At 34.5% G+C, this 18,488-nt stretch overlaps 4 protein-coding genes across 14 annotated transcripts; 1 reads left to right on the top strand and 3 right to left on the bottom strand.

Annotated features, from left to right (window-relative positions):
* Positions 1–230: 230 nt before the first annotated feature.
* On the bottom strand, positions 231–3,271 carry LOC107433794 (tubulin-folding cofactor B). The gene is made up of 8 exons (XM_016045153.4): positions 2,945–3,271; positions 2,679–2,830; positions 2,455–2,573; positions 2,015–2,076; positions 1,725–1,766; positions 1,269–1,402; positions 937–1,006; positions 231–669 (listed from the first exon to the last, which is right to left on the bottom strand). The coding sequence occupies exons 1-8, from the start codon at positions 3,047–3,049 to the stop codon at positions 622–624; spliced, it is 732 nt and encodes a 243-aa protein (XP_015900639.3). The 5' UTR covers positions 3,050–3,271; the 3' UTR covers positions 231–621.
* Positions 3,272–3,782: 511 nt separating this feature from the next.
* Positions 3,783–8,394, top strand: LOC107433787 (cystathionine beta-lyase, chloroplastic). 3 transcript variants are annotated; one of them, XR_001582831.4, is made up of 14 exons: positions 3,783–4,071; positions 4,346–4,514; positions 4,598–4,710; positions 5,062–5,132; positions 5,258–5,349; positions 5,716–5,803; positions 5,880–5,991; positions 6,323–6,419; positions 6,509–6,590; positions 6,701–6,818; positions 7,239–7,346; positions 7,430–7,532; positions 7,741–7,971; positions 8,189–8,394. XR_001582831.4 is itself a non-coding variant. In XM_016045136.4 (13 exons), exons 1-13 carry the CDS (start codon positions 4,003–4,005, stop codon positions 7,914–7,916), a joined length of 1,398 nt encoding a protein of 465 aa, XP_015900622.1. In that variant the 5' UTR covers positions 3,783–4,002; the 3' UTR covers positions 7,917–8,135. The 3 variants fall into 3 exon arrangements, 2 of the variants coding, with proteins under 2 accessions (XP_015900622.1, XP_015900623.1); XM_016045136.4 differs by lacking the exon at positions 8,189–8,394 and having other exon boundaries at positions 7,741–8,135; XM_016045137.4 differs by lacking the exon at positions 8,189–8,394 and having other exon boundaries at positions 3,785–4,062; positions 7,741–8,135.
* A 465-nt stretch (positions 8,395–8,859) lies between these two features.
* Positions 8,860–14,152, bottom strand: LOC107433788 (uncharacterized). Of its 9 annotated transcripts, none has more exons than XM_048465892.2 (9): positions 13,974–14,144; positions 13,287–13,343; positions 13,012–13,195; positions 12,677–12,782; positions 12,244–12,426; positions 9,890–10,378; positions 9,623–9,703; positions 9,463–9,544; positions 8,860–9,276 (listed from the first exon to the last, which is right to left on the bottom strand). In XM_048465892.2, exons 3-8 carry the CDS (start codon positions 13,057–13,059, stop codon positions 9,480–9,482), a joined length of 972 nt encoding a protein of 323 aa, XP_048321849.2. In that variant the 5' UTR covers positions 13,060–13,195; positions 13,287–13,343; positions 13,974–14,144; the 3' UTR covers positions 8,860–9,276; positions 9,463–9,479. The 9 variants fall into 9 exon arrangements, 8 of the variants coding, with proteins under 8 accessions (XP_048321849.2, XP_060668840.1, XP_060668839.1 ...); XM_060812857.1 differs by having other exon boundaries at positions 9,950–10,378; XM_060812856.1 differs by having other exon boundaries at positions 9,463–9,541; positions 13,974–14,142.
* Positions 14,153–16,042: 1,890 nt separating this feature from the next.
* Positions 16,043–18,433, bottom strand: LOC107433771 (two-component response regulator ARR9). The gene is made up of 5 exons (XM_016045118.4): positions 17,865–18,433; positions 17,583–17,689; positions 17,372–17,449; positions 16,901–16,971; positions 16,043–16,784 (listed from the first exon to the last, which is right to left on the bottom strand). The coding sequence occupies exons 1-5, from the start codon at positions 17,965–17,967 to the stop codon at positions 16,370–16,372; spliced, it is 774 nt and encodes a 257-aa protein (XP_015900604.3). The 5' UTR covers positions 17,968–18,433; the 3' UTR covers positions 16,043–16,369.
* Between the last annotated feature and the right edge of the window lie 55 nt (positions 18,434–18,488).

Raw genomic sequence — 18,488 nt, 5'->3', positions numbered from 1 at the left:
AACCGCCGGATATTCAAGCCGAGTGAAATTTAGTCTAGAGGATGAAAGTTGAATCATAAACCAATGGTAACAATAAGATATCATTTGGTTCTGCAAGACTTCTTATTATTATTGGTAATATGCAAGACTTTTCATTTGTTTAGCTTCCGTTTCCCAAACTACATATCAAAGATTAAAAAAAGTATTCTAAACGAAGGACTAAATACATACTAATCGTTTGACAATCAGAATAAGGAAAAGGAGGAAGAAGCCAGTATATCGTATGGCATGAATTTATAATTAGGATGTGGAAGATTGCAAGTAATGGAAGATAGGAATTTTGCAAACATCAACATTTTTTTTTTTTCCCTCTCAAAGCGATAATATAAAGCATATACAACCTATTACAGCTGGCAGGGAGAAACCCAAGTTTTATCCCATAGTTCTTCCAAAACATTGCTCCAACCCTTAAAAAGGGTTAAAAAAAAGAGAGAAGCGGCAATTTCTCATGCATCACTCTGTTATGAAGATGTAAACCAGCCACAAAATGGAAATAAAGATATTTGTTGAACTTGTTCATGACTAAAGCCAGAAGGTCATATAGCAGTTTGAGTAACATGAAAAATCCTTTCTGTGACCTGCTTAGATTTCATCCTCCTCAAACAGATCTCTTTCAGGGAAGTCACCAATCTAAAACATAAAAGAAACAGAATAAATGTGTAATTTTGGAAATAAGAATTAAAATCAAGCTTTCTGTTAAATTATTCTCTACTAATAAACGAAACAAACACAAAAGCCGAACTGCAAGAAAAGGTCATTTCTGGCTAGCATTTAGTTTTAAGATTGCTGATGATAAGCATCAAAAGGGACCAAAACGGAAAAATGCTCAAAATGTTAACATAGGTCTTCGCCATCATAATCTAAAAAGTTAAACCATAAAGAAAGTTGCATACAAACCTTTACTTTGTCTGGCCTAACCATTGCACCATGAAGTGGGGGGCATTCAAAATAACGTGTTCCTTTCACCCTAGGACAACAGAAAACTCCACTGATGAATACATATAAAACAGCATGGAAATCTAAAAGTAGTAAGGTAATTTTGACTAGCCAAATATTTTAGAACAGACAATGAGCAGATTCATCCACAATAAGGTAACACTTTCTAAGCCTCATAGTTTTTCACCATGAGAAAGATTCACAACATTGGCACAACAAAGAACTAGATTTTAGATGCAATGATATGAAGAAACAAGTAAAAAACCAAGCAAACAATTTAAGATCCCACTTACATGCCATCATGTTTTCCCAACGGTTCATCATATTGAACTCCAACCCAGAAACCAGGTGCCAGAGATTCTGCTCTACCCACAAATTTAACAACACCTCTTTTCTCTCCTGGTTCAACTTCACATCTATCTCCTACCTTCAGTGATTAATGATTGGAAAGATTGTCAAACAAAGCGAAAGATCCAAATAAATTACAGTTCAATGCTCAAGAAGATCCAAACTACCTCTAAAAAATGATCACTACACCACAATACCTAGGCAACTTAATAACACAACTTTCAATATTACTTCATCATGCAAATACCGAATAACTTTATAACTAAAAAATAATCTTTTGCTTAACGTTAACAGGAACTAGTTATTGCATTCTTATAATTCTTCAAAGTATGTGAATTTGTCAAGATACTCCACCAATTTCCAGACGGCTATAAAAGAAAAAGGAAAATGCAGCAACGAACCTTGATATTTGCACAGAGGTCTTCCATGTAATTTTCTGATATCTGTAAACAGATTTCGGATAACAAAATTAAGACAAGATCCACAAAGTCCCATAAAGAAAAGTGATGACTGAAGAAGATAACATGGTTGGAAAGACTTAGATAGACCAACAGAAGCCAGAAACACTGAATTTCATTTTATTACAGCAAACAAGAAAGATCATTGAAATAATTGATTATTAAAGTCAGCGAAAAATATCAGAAGCAAGCTAAGAAACAAAGTTTAAAATATTAAGATATAGAAGGCTCACCTTTGCCCCAAGAGCAGATGGGTTTTGTGACGCCAATTTTTCCTTAAATTTTCTGTAAGTGCCTGAAGCAGAAGAAAAAGAAAACGCAAGCAAATAAAAATAATAGCAAAGAAATGCCCATGTGATGTGATTTAAGTTACAAAAACACAGAAGCTTTGAAAAAAAAAAAAAAAACTATACATTTATGATTTCTTTTGTGAACTAGAGATTTTCAAAATCTTGAAGAGAGTGAGATTACATAGAAAACGACGATCATCAATTCCCAACACAGTGATGCTATAATATGATAAATATTGTTGAAAATCCCAGACGAGATTTCAAAATAACAAACTTTATAATAAAACAAGCACTCAAACCTAAAGCACAATAATCAATTCCAATAGTTTCTACCTCAGCTGCAAAATATAGTAAAGTCTGGTATCAAGTTTTGAGATATTTACCATCGCGTTTTTTATAAGCTTCTTCAGAAATTGAGTATTTCTCGACCAGTGAAGTGTCCTCCAGCCATCCACCAGATGTTACCGACGAAGGATCCAGATCTACCACATGTAACCGATACCTTTCACCCAACAAAAAGCAAAAATCCCATTATTCATTTCCCTTCAAGTTTTGATTTTTATATCTTTGAAAAACAATATCAAGAAGAAAATTTTCATAGACCAACCCATCAATGGGGGAATAGAAACCGAGAGGCCTGGAATTATCGGATAAATCAGCTATTTTGGATTTGGTGTCGTCGTAGAGCTCCAGGCTCATTGAATTCACCGAGGTCCCGCATTTACGCCACAGCTTCTCTTTCACAGACTCCACTGTCGTCTAATAATGCACATCAAAATTATTAACCCAAAAAAAAAAAAAAAAGAAAAAAAAAAACCAAAAGCTAAAAAAACAAATTTTGGTAAAATGGGGGGGGCTGAGCTGAGAATTTACCTGCAGAGAGAAGCGGACATCGGCGGAGAAGGTCTTGAGGTTTGAATGAGTGACGCGCAAAAGCACCGAGTCGTCCCCTTGGATCTTTTGTAAAGTAGACGCCATATGTTGCTGCTCTCCAAACCTCTTCAGCAAAGCTCTTCACTGTCTCTACCCGCTCTTTTCCTTTCCTCGATTGTTTTCTTCGACTCCTTTATCAAATTCCCACAAATTGAAAACTTGGCCTTTTTTTATTTTTTTTTTCCTCTTCTTTTTTCTTTTTAATTTTACTTTCACTTCATATTAGACTTAAAATCCGACTAAACTAGTATTTTACTTTCAGCTTCAGATTCTTTTAAGATCAATCCAATGCGTTGAATTTTTAACTAGCCCACTAAAAAATAAAAACTTTTAGATTGTTGTTTTACTTCCTAAAAAAAAAAAATTTGTTGTTTTTCTTTTACTTTTAATATATTGAATGAGAAAATGATGTAAGATTATAAATTTTAATTTGTATGTGCAAACATCATAAATTAAAAATCTATCTAATTGATAATAATGTCACAACCTTTGTTGGAAATTGCTGTTTCAAGCAATTATTAACTGGGTTTTTACAAAACGACACCTATATGTTAATTTTTTCTCAAAAAAAAATTGTTTTATTTTTATTTTTTTTAAAGTAATTTCAATACAAATTTGTTTTTTTTTTTTGGGGGTAATAATACAAAAATGAATTTGGCCAACATTAGGACCAAAACCAAAAGACAAGAAAAGAACACACGTGCGCATTACCTTAAACAACGCTGTACTAGCAGCCTAGTAGGAGAAAAAGGTCGTGAGAAGCTAAAAAGTAGAAGCCACAATTCGATTTTTCATTTTTCCAACAGACTCAGCCATGTACATGTAATAAAATCAAAATATGATTATATATTTTCACTTCAAAATAAATAAAAAAGAAAAATATGAAATTTGATTATATATAGACTCTGATTCCACCCTAATCAAAATGGAGTCATTTCCCACCCAATTCCAATTCCACCGCCAAAACCCTACCTTTCTCTTCCACTACTCCTCCTCCAATGGCTGCTTCTTCTACCTCTCTCAGGCTCTTCTCCTCTTCCGCTGATCCCGACGCCCTCGTAAGCTTTGTAGATTTCTCATTCTTTTCTTCTTCAGTCTATTTCATTTTCTCTTCAATTCTCGGAAAATGCAGGAGAATCATAATCATATAGAAATTAGAATTCATTCCATCTCGATGTTCTTTATCTTAAAAATCTTTGGATAAAATTCACATTTTGGGTAAAAAAAAAAAGGACAAGTTTTTTTTTTTTTTTTTTTTTTTTTTTGGTTTACCTACTTTATAGGCAAAGGGGTGGAGGTTTTAAGTATATTGATTTTTGTTGCGATTGGTGTTTGTTTAAGGGGACTGGGAAGTCTTTAGCAAATGCTTTCAGGCTCTCCAAGCCATTGTCTATGAAGGGAAATAGGTTGCTGTTTTGGGAGAAATTGAAATTGAGTTGTTCGGCAGACAGAGAGATGGATTTGAGCTCATCATCATCTTTGGTTGATAGTGTTGCGGACTCCTTAAACGGTTTGTGTTTCTTTGTTGTTGTTGCTTTGATGTTGTGTCTTTCTAATTTCTGGTGGTTAATTTGCCCATGTTGGTTGCTGCAGCAATTGGGCTGAAGGAGCCAAGCGTATCAACGATCCTGATGAATCTTGAGAACGATTTTGATCCTTATGAAGCAGTCAATGCCCCGCTTTACCAGACTGCTACTTTTAAGCAGGTGATTTGACCAAATAGATTAGGCTCTGTATGTATGGAAGGAAGAACTGGATTGGTGATTTGACCAAATAGATTAGGCTCTGTATGTTTGGAAGGAAGAACTGGATTGGTGATTTGACCAAATAGATCCTGCTGAGTACAATTTTTCTGAAGAAAACCTGGGATAGTTTTTACCCTACTTTTTGTACGAGAAGTGTGCTTGTATGCGTGCCTTGATGTTATATTGTTTCTTGATTGAGTGATAACGTATGATATTGTGTATCTTTATCTTTCCATAATTTCACCTTTGGTGCCTCATTACAGATGTGCCCCTTTTTTATATTTATTATTTTTTTTTCCCTCTTTTATTCAGCCTTCAGCATTAGAAAATGGACCATATGACTACACTAGGAGTGGAAATCCAACACGGGATCTTCTTGAAAGGTCTGATTTTAGTTGATCAGTGCAATTAAAGTAGTTTTGACTACCTTAAATACTGCTAGTTCGTTATTGTTATTGATGAATTCCTTCTACGTAGTCTAAATTTTTTTAACTATATGTATTTTCAGCCTTTTGGCAAAGCTTGATAAAGCTGATCGTGCACTTTGCTTCACTAGTGGAATGGCCGCTTTGGCTGCTGTAGCTCATCTTGTTGGGACTGGTACTTTTTTTTGTCCTGTTTTTGTATAGTTTGCTGTTTCATAATTTAATCTACTAATTAAACTGTTAATAATATAAAGTGGGGTCCACAAATTATTAGAGGTATGATGAAGGTATCTTAGGTTGAATATGTTGCCTGTCAATTGCCGTATTCTATGTATGTTGGCTGTTGAGCACCTAATGCTATACTGGTATACGCTCATATATTGTGAAACGGACTGAGTTTCTTTGGGTTCTGTAGTCCTTAAGGGACAGAAATTCTTTCATGGCAAATTTATATTACACTAGTTTTCTTATTGTTTGTTGCTGGTTGCAATTGATAGCGGCAATCTGACCTAAATCATATTATTACTTTATGATAATACAGGTGAAGAGATTGTTGCTGGAGATGACCTATACGGTGGTTCGGATAGGTTGCTGTCAAAAGTAATCCCAAAGACAGGAGTTGTGGTGAAGTTAGTATAGTTTACCTCGTTATTGATCTTGATTTAGCTTGAGTGATGCTTACAATGTAATTTTTACTTTGTGCAGAAGAGTGAATACAAGTGACTTAGATGAGGTTGCATCTGCAATTGGCCCGTGGACAAAGCTTGTGTGGCTGGAGAGTCCCACCAATCCTCGACTAATAATTTCTGATATTCGTGTAGGATATCTTTGTTATATACCTTATTATTTTTTGTTTTTGGAACAGCTCCTAAGCAATGGAGAAGGAAGTATTATTTCAGTCATTTTCCATGTTATGATATTTGATCAATTTAGACCATGTTTGAGTAAATTATTGTTTTGGAATTGGGTATCTACATTGTAAAGCTGTCGTGTATTATCTGGATGAGAAATTTGCTTTTTATATATAAATGAAATAAAAGGTCTTTGGTCAACCTAGAAAAGCCTATATTTATTTACTGAATGATTTTGGGATAATCAATTTGCCAATTTCTGAAGGCAGTATTTGTTTTATATTCATCTCGTTTCAGAAAATAGCAGAGATGGCTCATGCACATGGTGCTCTGCTGATGGTGGATAACAGTATAATGTCTCCTGTATTGTCAAGGCCGTTGGAATTAGGAGCAGGTATGTTTTGTTTTGCTTTGAATTTTATGTTGTACAAATTTACAATATTTTCCTTGTCACTAGTTTTGATTAATTGTCCTTTCTTCCAGACATTGTTATGCATTCAGCTACAAAGTTCATTGCTGGACATAGTGATTTAATGGCTGGTGTATTGGCTGTGAAAGGGGAAAGGTTGTAAATTTTACTGCTTTCTTGCAATGGAGGATGGACTTCATGTAGAATCTTTTCATGTAACTTTTCCACCTTCTCTCTCTCTGACTCCCCTGTTTCCATTTTATCAGCTTGGCAAAAGAATTGTACTTTCTACAAAATGCCGAGGGCTCTGGTTTAGCTCCATTTGACTGTTGGCTTTGTTTACGAGGAATCAAGACAATGGCATTACGAGTTGAGAAGCAACAGGTGCAGCTTCATGCATGCCTCAAATGCTCTTCTCTACATCCTCCGTTTCCAAATTCCCACCTAATTGCATTAAATTTGAAATGCTGAGATTTATGGAGGTCAAAAACACAATTAATTATATGTTATGTTCTGTGTTGGTTTGCTTAGTTCACCATACAAGTCAAAAGACTATCTTGTTGAGTCAAGATTGCTATATCTGCTTGTACTTGTACATACATATTGATACATCTGAGTATCCTTTCACTTTGATGTATTGAACATCCTAGTTGATTTAGATCTTTGTAATACAAAACCTAGACATCATGCTAACTTTAAAGATTTTCCAGTGCCTCTGGCCTGCTGTTCTTTCATGCTACTTTGGCTAGTTGCATTGTTTAAAATATACAGGGAGGTTGTTCATGCTTTGGGTGCCTTTGGCAGGAAAATGCACAAAAAGTTGCTGAGTTTCTCACCTCCCATCCACGAGTAAAGAAGGTTAATTATGCAGGTCTTCCTGGTCATCCTGGGCGTGCCTTACATTATTCTCAGGTACAGCATCAGATGGCATGTTAGACACATGGTAACATCTGCAAAAAATTGTCATACTTTTATTTATATTGACCCTATTTCAGGCAAAGGGTGCGGGATCTGTGCTGAGCTTTTTGACGGGATCACTAGCCCTATCAAAGCATATTGTTGAAACTACAAAGTACTTCAGCATAACTGTCAGTTTTGGTAATGTTTTGCCTTCCTAGTAATTTATCTGGTTCAGAATCTCTAGCAGCAACCTTTCTCGAATGCATATATATATGTATATTGTCATTAAGGCAACAGAACCACAAGGAGTTTTGAGTAATCCACTTTGTATTGGAGGCAAAGTTGCAATTTGTTTTCATGTTTTTGCTGGTTTAGCACTTATCATTTTATTGTTGTATGTTGACAGGGAGCGTGAAATCCCTCATAAGCATGCCCTGCTTCATGTCTCATGCAAGCATACCAGCTGATGTGCGTGAGGCAAGAGGTCTAACTGAAGATCTTGTTCGTATCTCTGTGGGGATTGAGGATGTGGATGATCTTATTGCTGATTTAGATAATGCACTTAGAACGGGGCCTCAATAAGTGTCTGAGGATACTTTTTGAATTAATCAAGCTAGTTGGTCCATAGTATTGTAAGGTGTTTCCCAACTGTAAAAAGTCTAAAGTTCCTCTATAATATTTTTAATGACTACGCATATTTGATTCCATTTTAAAATGCGAATGGTGTTATAGGTTGTTGACGCCTAGTTGGAATATTAAGATTTGATATTTATAATAAAATAAAATTGATTTTTAGATTTATGACTTGTATCTTGAAAGTAACAAAGCATTTACTCAGTGTTTCTTTTGATTAGGAAAAATAAAGAGGCCTTGATCCAGTCGTATGAAGGAAACGAGCAAGTAGAAATGTAAATGCATTTTTACTCGACCTAGAGTGTCTTCTTCATTGCGAAGTTGATATTCCAACTGATTTCTTATATTAATTGCAATTTTGTTTTTCTTTTGGGTTATAATTTCAATACCTTTAAAGATCTTTTTCTTAATCAATGTATTTGTGACTTATCGGCTGCCTTGCTTAACGTCCCTTGTCTCTGGATGAGTGGAGAAGGGACACATGGAGTTATTTTAGTCAAACAGATTAACACAGAAAGTGAACGGCACTTGCTTCTTGAAGTGATTTCCTTCGACTCCTTCATAATTCTTTTTAACTTCCTTGATAATTTACATGCTGAAAATCATCTCTGACAAGGATGTAATAAGCACTGCCTAATCTTACCTAATCTTCTTAGACGAGTATCTTAAGTACGAAGCTTATAATCGCAGCTTCCATTTCATAATCACCCAAGCTGTCAAGATAACAATTTCTTTATTCAATTATTTTATGTGAACCGTAAAATATCATCAAGCGTAACCACTTACCATCATTGAACTAAACATATTTATGTTTGATTTCACAACCTTACTATAAAAAACCAAAAACAAAGAGCTGCATAAATTCCATCCAAAAAATAAAACTCTCACAACCTGTCTCAAAAGTAAAGCATCTATTAATCGAGTCTACAACACTACCCTTTTTTTTGGGTAAAAGTCTACAACACATCATTTTTTTTGGTAAGAAGTCTAGAACACATCCCTTATGAAAGCAAAAGCGAACACATTTGTTCAAAACAGAAACACACTTGAACACACAAAATTATCATCAAATGCTTGATGATGACTACAACGAATTTCATGGTCTCACATAAAACACTTTGAAAACTAGCTCTCCCCATTCTAATGAACCTCCTATTGTCAATATTCGTCACTATCCACTATATGAAGATGTCAGCAGACTTCTATGGAGCAGCCAATACATTCAACACATTATTACATTTGTGATTCCAAAGCACAAGCTCTAAAATTCTATCTGTACACACCCTTCTATTCCAGGGTGGAATTAGACCTACAGGAACAAACCAGGGAAAATAAAATAAAAAAAATAAAAATTACAAAAACAAAATATATAAAAAGAATTAAAAACGGGTGTGGCAGTTTCAGTGACTACTTACGTATAAGCAATTTGCTCCTACATGACGTGGGAAAGGCATTAAAAGCAGTGTTTACTTGAACAAAGCTAGATATAACTTACCATCATAACTGTATTGATTATTCACTGCCAAAATCTTCATAACTCAAGCCTTCTGATATGGTGTCCAATCTTTTATTATCTACTATGAGAGATAATATATGAATTTAGTTACCCCATACACACAATATGAAAAGCATAAAAGGTAAGAAAAAAATCTCACCCTGATGTTCTCTTTCACGAGAATCCAGGAAATTTTCAGCATCTGTTGCCAAGAAGGGTGACCTAGGATACTCCATTATATCTGAAATATTCCAAAATGATATGTTAAATCTAGTATGACTTGATTAATTAATTAGCGTATAATTTTCTGCACACATTCAGAGAGGAAACTTTCATAAATTTCAATTGATCAATGACTTGTCGTAAAGTTTCAATTGTCGTCCCCCCAAACAATATACCATGAACACATTCCCCTACACACAGATACCTGAACTCTGAGAAAAATCAGCTGTCAGATCTGAGAGACTGAAATTTCGAGGGATCTGACCTAAAAATCCGTATGAAGCATTGTCGGCATCAAGAAGTGATTCATTCAGGGATTGTGAGTTAGAATCCACACTGCTGAAAGGTGCAACTGACGAATCTCCAACATTTGGCCGTGCTTCTATAACATTGTTATCAGCACCAAAAATATAAGGAGAATTGCCTGAATATCCAACTTCTGATTTGATAATTCCACCATTTATTCCTTGCATCAAACTGATGTGGGTGTTCTGACTTGAAAGCACATTTGATGGGGCATCAATCCTACCAGCATGAGCAGACATCTCAACAGCATTGTGCATACTTGGATGCAACGAGGACCCACCATTTGTGAATGTTGTATTTAAGCAGGAACCAACACCATGGTGCATATTTTCTGCCTTCAAAGCTGGCCCAACGTGTTCGGGGGCATAGCATGCCGAGTTTTGGTGCACTGTTGGCAAGGAGTGATTTAAATAGGTCAAACATGCCATAGAAAGAAAAATGATATATAACCTTGATTAACGAACTTACTATCAAACAGAACCCAGTATTCTGGGGAAAATATATATATTATTTGTCAAGCCTTCAGCATATAACTTATTTCTCAGACAATGTCCATATATATGTTTTACATTTGCAAGCGCAAGCATGTAGATGCATCATGATTCTACACGTCAAGCTTCTGGAAAAGCCAATCATTAATTCATAACCATATGAATCCCATTTCACTTGGCAATTAAATTATTTCTTAGTTTAGCTATAATGCTACCTAAACTACCCAGAACTAGAGTTGCAGTTTTACAAAGAGTGGCATTTCAAAGGAAAAGAAAAAAAGTCAAAGAAAAACCAGTACTTTTAACAAATTTGAAATTTGAATAAACATTACGGAAATATTAATCAATGAAAAATCAAGAAAAGTTTTCAGTACCATAAAAACAAAAGAACCGGTAACCAATAATGAATGCAACCAATTAATCCTCCAAATGCTCATCTACTTTCTTCTTTTTAATCTCACAAGAAGTAATTAAAGAAAAAAAAAAAAAAAAGAAGGATCATTTTCACAAGACATTTCACAAACAGAGGCGTTCAGTTGCGGACATTCTTGTCCATTCTTGTTCTTTTCTTATAGTCTTGAACCACATGACAAACAGCATAAACTGATGAAGCCTTTACATTTAACATAATTCTTTTTCTTCCATCTCTTCTCTTTCTTCTTTAAAGTGACAAACGAAGTTCAGTGAATTTCTACCTAAATCTTCCGACATTTCATATGCAACGTTGCCATGTTAATTGAAATATGCGCTAAGTTAGCATATGTTGCAACCCAAAAAAAAAAAAAAAAGGTAACCGTGGTGGAGACTACAGAAGGCAATGTCAACATTGCTTCACTCTTAGAGAATAAAAATTGATTATTGATTAAAGTAAAATAAAATAAATGTAAAATAAAGGGAAAATTCTAAACTAGAATCAAACTCAAAAGGACATGTATACTCATGGCATTTAAATTTACAAGTTTAATTTGGTATTACTTTTGAAATGGATGAGTTTTAAATGTTGTTTTCTGATAAGAAGAGAGATTGATGATATATAAACACATACATACATATAGGTGGACCCATTTCAAATTATCTAAGTTTTTAGGATTGACGGTGACTTTTAACATAATATTAGAGCCTCCATTATGTATTTCTTCTTGCATTTGAATCATGTAACTCTCATTTTAGCATGTATAAGACCACATTTGTTTTTGATTGTTAGACGACCTAGAAATATAGGGAAGTCTTGGTAAGAGTCACAGTAGCATGGGTATGATTGTAACTTCACATCTTTAATGATAAACATAAACACATTGCCAAACTTGAATCAACTGCAAGAGTTTAATGGAGAATCCTAAGGTTTACTTTAGCCGCAGCCAAGTTAGATGCAATAACTAAAACATTTAAAAAAGAACAACCAATGACTTCCACTTGAGAGAGAAAGCGTTTCAGCAAAAACATGTAGAGTTATTGGAAGGAAACAATTTTCTATAACATAAAACTAAATCCAATCCCTTCTTCATTGCTTACAGTATCATTCTGAGGAATCCATCTAAAATAATTTAAATGTTTTATTCTCCAGAAGTGTCTCTCAGAAATGACCTTCCAAACACTTTTTAATCTAAAAAGAAACATCAGAATATTATCAGCTCCATAACATGTTTGTGAGAACAATATTTGAAATCTGCTGCAACCAGCCCCTCAAACTCCCACTTATGCCTAGGAAACCCAAAATAGGTTAGGCATAAAAAGAAAATCCAACTAGATCAAGCATTCTTACATGATGAAATGTGAGAGCCATTTGAAGCAGGTATTGAAGCAACTCCAGTTGAGTGTACTTGACGCATCAGTCGCACTTGCTGCTCAAGCAAGCTGTTAAATTCCATTATTTGATGCTTCACCATCAATCTCAGGTAATAAGCCTTAAAGAAGTCCCGATTTTCCTCTTCAAGCTTCTGCCAGACTGGGAAGCAATTCATTTTCACAAATAAAATAAGTAAACAAATGACACATTAAGACAGTAAGATCACTAAATTATTGATCAGGGAAGAGACTTTAGGTATTCTAGTTCTCCTAATGAAATTACAGATAAATAAACTGAAAAGGGTATGGTAAATAGTCATGATATCTTATAGGAAATCATTAATTGAACACAAAATTTGCATCATAAGTGATTAAAAAAAAAAAGCAAGTTTGTCATCAATCATAGTTACCAAGTTCTGTGAAACCAGGCTCTATTTTTGCCTGATCCAGTAGAGTATCCACAACTTCCTTCTGATTCATGTACAGCTGCAGACATCGTTCGATAAGATTCTGCACCTGGATTTTAGCATAAATCAGGAAGGAAAAAGAAAAAAGATTGAGCAGATCAGAATACTACCAATTTGAATTTGATTTTCCGTTTTATTTTCTTAGAAATAACCCCTGGTTCTGTACACTCACTAGTTACTATACCATATTTTAAAGTAAACCACCGCTAATGAAGAAAAAAGAACACAGGTGGATAACTCAAAAAAAGTCCAACAGTCCATCAGCAGTAATAGCTTACCAGTTGTATATCTTGACGTGACACCCGTCTCACAGATCCACTCGACATATTTAGAGATTATCCACCAGACAGGCACTTGCATAAGAGACCTAAATTGACGGCCTTCTAACCCGTGGAGGTTGCACCCGGATGCTCCACCTAAGCTTTTATAATCATCTATGAATAAAAACCATATACTTGTAACCTAAATGGGAAAAGCCACAGGAAGAAAATTAGCATTACAAATCCCTCAAAAGCTAATCAGGAAAAACCAAAAACACTATAAGAAAAGGTACCTCAGGTTTTGGTCAGTTCAAAAAGTCATTAACACCAAAACTCTACGACTCAATTTGCTAGTTCGTGAGGAGACAGTTGCACAACATAAAGTTTGAAATCGTTAAATTATCAGTTATAGTGATCAAACACTAAACGTTAACGAAAGAAAAAATTTCAAGTCCTCACACAAAATAAAAAGTCTAATCTTTTCGACGTCAAAACAATGGAAAGGAATCAACAACAATTCATTTGAAATTCTCTGGAAACAAACAGAGCATTAGGGTTTGTAGGGTCGACAACTCAATTAAATGTAAAGTAGGCAAATGAGGCAGATAAAGATATTTTTCACAAAAATGAAATCAACATAGAAAATAAAGAAGTTCAAACTCAGTTTTAAATAACTGTAGAACATAAATTAAATTTTACACAGTTTAAACGATTTAAACAATAAATAAATAATTTAAATTTTTATAGGGGCAATTGCTGTCTCCCAAACCTTGCACCGCAAAAAGTTTTGAATCGATAAAAATTCGATCAAAGATCAAAGTCACCAACAAGAAAACTAGAATTGTCCCAAAATTAAAGAAACAGATTATTTAAAAAAAAAAAAAAAAAAAAAAAAAAAAGGCCCATGCAGAATCATTCACATAAAGAAAACCTAAAAGAAACGCCTTGTTCTAAAATTAAGATTGAGAGGCGATCTTTACCTGCAGTTCCACAAAATTCCGAGAAAATTTCGAGATGAGAAAGAAAAAGTTGGAGAGCTTTATTTAGAATTAGAGGGGGGGGAGAGGGGGAGAGAGAGAGAGAGAGAGAGAGAGGTTGTTGCTTTTGGATGGTGGCAGTCTTTGATCACCTTTTGTTTGGGAATAGTGGGGGATTTTTCGGTTTTTGAGTATTTGCGGCATAGTCTTTTGGGAGCGGGGTTCGTTTGCCTGACATATGACTCTCCAAGCCCCTTATGACCGCCACGTGTCTTGGGCAACATACCTTGTGGGACCCACACTAAGGAAGATCATGTGACTGGGACAATGTTTCTGCTTCCGGTCCTTTTTATTGGACTTTTTTTTTTTTTAATTTGTGCTGCGGTCAATTTTTGGTCAAAGACATGGAGGAGTAATTGGGAAAATTCTGACTTTTTATTTTATTTTATTTTATTTTTTTTCATTTTATTGACCGTGCTAAATCGAAGGGTCCGATTGAGTCCGATGGATAAGACCAAATATTTTGGAAACTCAAAAAATTCCCATTAAACTGTAGGAATGTCTTCACATTTTAAAAGAAATACAATAAACTTTTTTTATCATGAGTAAATAACCTATCAATAGGGACCCAAAAAAAAAAAAAAAAAAAAGCAGATCTACTATTTTAGCATATGCTGTTTTAGCTAGAATGTGCGGTTACCATTGACACTTTTTTTTTTTTTTTTTTTTTTTGAAGATTCCAATCCATGAACTAGTGCTTTACTAGATAGAGACTGAGTTACAATGATAAAAGCTTATTAATTATTTTATCAATATGAATGGCGCATTGTCAGTTAACTTATTAGCACCGTTATAAAAGTTTTAGTTCGGCTGTGGAGTTTTGGATTTTATCATTTTAAAAAGTCCGATTGTATATATCTTATATTTTTATTAAAAGTAATAATCTCAACACCACGAGAATTATCTCTATAAGTCTCATAATGTAATCTAAATTCTACTAAAGTTGGTTTCAATCCAAGTAGATTGATCGGAAAACCAATATTGTATTTTCTTGTAACTACATTTAGGAAGTTGGTTGCCAAAATGGTAAAATCATCCAAACTTTTTTAAACCAAACCAGATTCGTCTGGGCTGTATTGGCTTCTCAAACAACTAAGTAGGCCTATACGTGCTCTAAGTCAAACCAAAGCCCAAACTCTAGTATCTGAGAGCCCAAAATATATTATTCTAACCATCGTTGCAGGACCTTTTTTTTTTTTTTTTTTTTTTTTTTCCTTGTGTGGCTTTGCCCTACCCCATGCTCGAATCCTGCTCAACAGGCATTAGAGCGGTACTTGAAAATGCCTCTGAATGATGTTAAGTGCTTTTATTTTTCGTTGCATTCTTATTTAAGATTTTTTTTTAATACCCCTTTATATTTTTTGTATGCTGAGCCTTGAGAAAATTTATTGCCAGCCCTTTCTAATATGATTTCAAAAAGAAAAAACAACCTCCAAAAATATGTTTAAACAACTATTCCTATTCATATTTTTCTAGGAAGACCATGTATTATGAACATGTCAAACAATTCTTCTGAAAAAAGTACATGATGTCTCATCTCAGAGATTTTTGTTTTTAGGCTTTTTGCATAGCTACAATGTCATGGAAAATGCAAAATAGTAGTTAAATTAATGTTTGCACTTTCTCTGTTTTTTTGTTGAAAACAAAATTGTACAAATACCAAAAGCACCTAACATGAAATTTTCTCATTGGATGTCTGAAATAATCACATAAAAGGTTTGCAACACTGCCCAACTCGATTTCAGAGTTTTCAAATATAAGTCCAATATAACTCAATCCAAAAATAAAAAAATAAAAAAAGAAAAAGAAAAGAAGAAGACAAAAAAAAAAAAAAACCGGTAGTTGAGTGTCTTTGAAGCTATTTCTACCCAGACTATATTAGTTTGGCTATAAAGATTCAACGCGCTCCATACAGAACGCCTCCAAATATCACCTTGGTTGCAGAATTAGATAGAGAACAGGGATATTCAACATAACACTGACAGTGTCCATCAAAAAGAATAAAAAGGAAATAAAGGAAAAAGAGACACTAAAATTTTGTAGCTTTCGCTAAATCTCAACTCTATGGCTCTACAACATCCAGTAAATCGCACATATTTGATATATGTTCTTTACCTCCCCCCTCCATTTTCTAGGTGATTTAATTAGCAAAACAAAATTTGAATGAAAGATTTCCATGTAAAATGTATACATGAGAAAACTCCCTCTACACTCCTATCCAGCCAGTATTACCCAGCAGTGAAATTTATATAAGGAAGGAAGGAAAAAAAAAAAAAAAAAGTTTATGAAAATTACATTGTTCAGATGGAAAAGAAAAAAAAATTTATTTTCATGATCAATCAAACAACAGTAGCGAGTCCACTGTATCTGGGTCTGGTTCTATCAGGTGAAAGACCCTCTTCCATGGTCTTCCTCTTGTTACTATTGGCTTGTTGTTGTTGTGGTGTTGGTGTTGGTGGTGGTGGTGGTGGTGGTGGTTGCTGCTGTTGCTGTAGCTGCAGTTGAGGTTGTTGTGGTAGCTGCTGTTCTAGATGATGTTTTTGCAGTTGTTGCCGCTGCTGGTCTTGCTGTAGTTTCTGGAGTTCTGATTTTTTGTCTTGTTTGTCTAATTTTTCTTCTGGGATTCTTTGCTTTTCTTGTTGCTCTTGTTTTTCATCCCTGAATTTGGTTTTCATCATATGAGGTCTAAGCCTAATCACATCTGCTAGTTGCACTGGCTTCAAGAAAAATTCTTCCGCCCCTTCTTCCAAGCATCTGTTAGCAATCCATACTAATTAATCAGTCCCACATACAAAATAAGAAATTACCAGATTCCTATAACTTTCCAGAGAAGAATTTTCTGCCCCAAATCAGGTTTTCTGACTCTTTACCTGCTGATTCTTGAAGGCACATTCTCAGATGACATAATCACAACTGGTATGTTTCTCAGAGATGAGGATTCCTGCAAATATCAGACAGAATCCTATTAAGATATTTGGAAATAAAAAATATAAGAAAAATTTCCAAACAAGTTTCTGGGAATCAGATAATAATAGGACCAAAAAAAAAAAAAAAAAAAACATATAAATATTAAGGACCCAATTTGTTCTGATGGAAAATATGAAGGAAAATATTCCTAGATATTTTAAAAGCAAGTGATCAAGACAAGGACTGAAATGGTTAACATTTTCTGATGGCATCAATTTGGATTGCAAAATTTTCCATCTCAATCTGGATATTTCTGTCATAGACCTATGAGTTTCAGGGAGGATCATGATCTCAATGGGGAAAGACTGAGAAAAGAGAAGGGAATATAATGATGAAAGAGCAAAGAGACAAAGGAATAAAAATACAAATCATACTTTGATTTTCTTGAGCAGATCATAGCCTGTCATGCCTGGCATACAGTAATCTGTAATAATAAGATTCACTTCCACTTCCTGTAAAACCACAAAGAACCAAAGATAGTTTTCAGAAACCAGAGAAAATGATGGGGAAAATAGCAAAGAAAAAAGTTGGAATCTCAGACATTGAGAGACAAAAAAATAAAATAAAATAAAAATCATATAGTACCTGATGATGATTGCTTGGGCAAACAGAAGGTGCATCTGGATTTGTTTGGTCATCCTCATGCAAACCAAGGAACTCAAGAGCCTTACTACCAGAATCAACAGTAGTAACTACAGAGAAAGAAACAAAGCACATTGCAATCAAAACCCAATAACAACAGCACCCAAAATGAGAAAAAAAAATTCCATAAAAACAATGGCAGCCCAGAAATGAAATTTCTGAATGGCAACCCAGAAATTAAATTTCAATTCAGAAATTTCATATTTTTTTAAACCAAGACTTTACCTTGATAGGATGAGGTTTTGAGGAGCCTCTCAATTAGCTTTCTATCTATGAGACTGTCATCAACGGCTAAAACATGGAACTGGGACTCCGTAGCCATGCCCATTGCACCAGCTGAAGATACAAGAACAGAGCAAATTACCAGAGCAAGAAGGCTGACGAAGAGATTGATAGCAAAGGAACAAGCTTTATGCTAAGCTATTGATTTATCTGCAGGGTTTGGGTTGGTGTTTGCTATGGGAGGTGAAGGTGGAGGCGAAGGAGGAGAAGAAAAGAAAGGAAAGAAGAGCTTTGTATTGAAATAAGACCCACCAAAATCCACATCCCACAAAGCAAGATCCGACCAGATTTCATCCCAAATCTTGGCAAATTTTTCCAAGTTTGATTTTTGAATTACAGGGCAAGCAAAGTGAGAAAATAAAAGAAAAAACAATAGAAACGAAAAATAATAGTAATAAGAAATGAATAAAATAGACAAAACAAATCTTGAATGAATATTTTTTAGTTGACGGGGGTGGTGGGTTTTATTTATACAAGAAAGACTATGAGAGAGTTTTTGAATGGAGAAAAAAAAGAGAAAAAATGTGAAAATAAGTGAGGAAAGTCTTGGATGAAAGCAAAAGGGCA

Source organism: Ziziphus jujuba, chromosome 11 (genome assembly GCF_031755915.1).
Source record: "Ziziphus jujuba cultivar Dongzao chromosome 11, ASM3175591v1".
Taxonomy (NCBI): Eukaryota; Viridiplantae; Streptophyta; class Magnoliopsida; order Rosales; family Rhamnaceae; genus Ziziphus; species Ziziphus jujuba.
The sequence above is the reverse complement of the archived record's forward strand: the minus strand, read 5'-3'. Positions and strand labels throughout refer to the sequence as shown.

Excerpts from the sequence above, each read along its gene's own strand:
- LOC107433794 (XM_016045153.4), bottom strand. The coding sequence starts at position 3,049 with ATGGCGTCTACTTTACAAAAGATCCAAGGGGACGACTCGGTGCTTTTG. Across the intron at positions 1,767-2,014 it reads CATCTGCTCTTGGGGCAAAG|ATATCAGAAAATTACATGGA; the intron begins GTGAGCCTTCTA and ends ATCTGTTTACAG. Across the intron at positions 670-936 it reads TTAGGCCAGACAAAGTAAAG|ATTGGTGACTTCCCTGAAAG; the intron begins GTTTGTATGCAA and ends TTTATGTTTTAG.
- LOC107433787 (XM_016045136.4), top strand. The coding sequence starts at position 4,003 with ATGGCTGCTTCTTCTACCTCTCTCAGGCTCTTCTCCTCTTCCGCTGAT. Across the intron at positions 4,072-4,345 it reads CCGACGCCCTCGTAAGCTTT|GGGACTGGGAAGTCTTTAGC; the intron begins GTAGATTTCTCA and ends TGTTTGTTTAAG. Across the intron at positions 5,133-5,257 it reads ACACGGGATCTTCTTGAAAG|CCTTTTGGCAAAGCTTGATA; the intron begins GTCTGATTTTAG and ends ATGTATTTTCAG.
- LOC107433788 (XM_048465892.2), bottom strand. The coding sequence starts at position 13,059 with ATGTCGAGTGGATCTGTGAGACGGGTGTCACGTCAAGATATACAACTG. Across the intron at positions 12,427-12,676 it reads GCCTGGTTTCACAGAACTTG|TCTGGCAGAAGCTTGAAGAG; the intron begins GTAACTATGATT and ends ATTGCTTCCCAG. Across the intron at positions 9,704-9,889 it reads TGATTTTTCTCAGAGTTCAG|ATATAATGGAGTATCCTAGG; the intron begins GTATCTGTGTGT and ends GGAATATTTCAG.
- LOC107433771 (XM_016045118.4), bottom strand. The coding sequence starts at position 17,967 with ATGGGCATGGCTACGGAGTCCCAGTTCCATGTTTTAGCCGTTGATGAC. Across the intron at positions 17,450-17,582 it reads GCCCAAGCAATCATCATCAG|GAAGTGGAAGTGAATCTTAT; the intron begins GTACTATATGAT and ends GTGGTTTTACAG. Across the intron at positions 16,785-16,900 it reads GTGCCTTCAAGAATCAGCAG|ATGCTTGGAAGAAGGGGCGG; the intron begins GTAAAGAGTCAG and ends GATTGCTAACAG.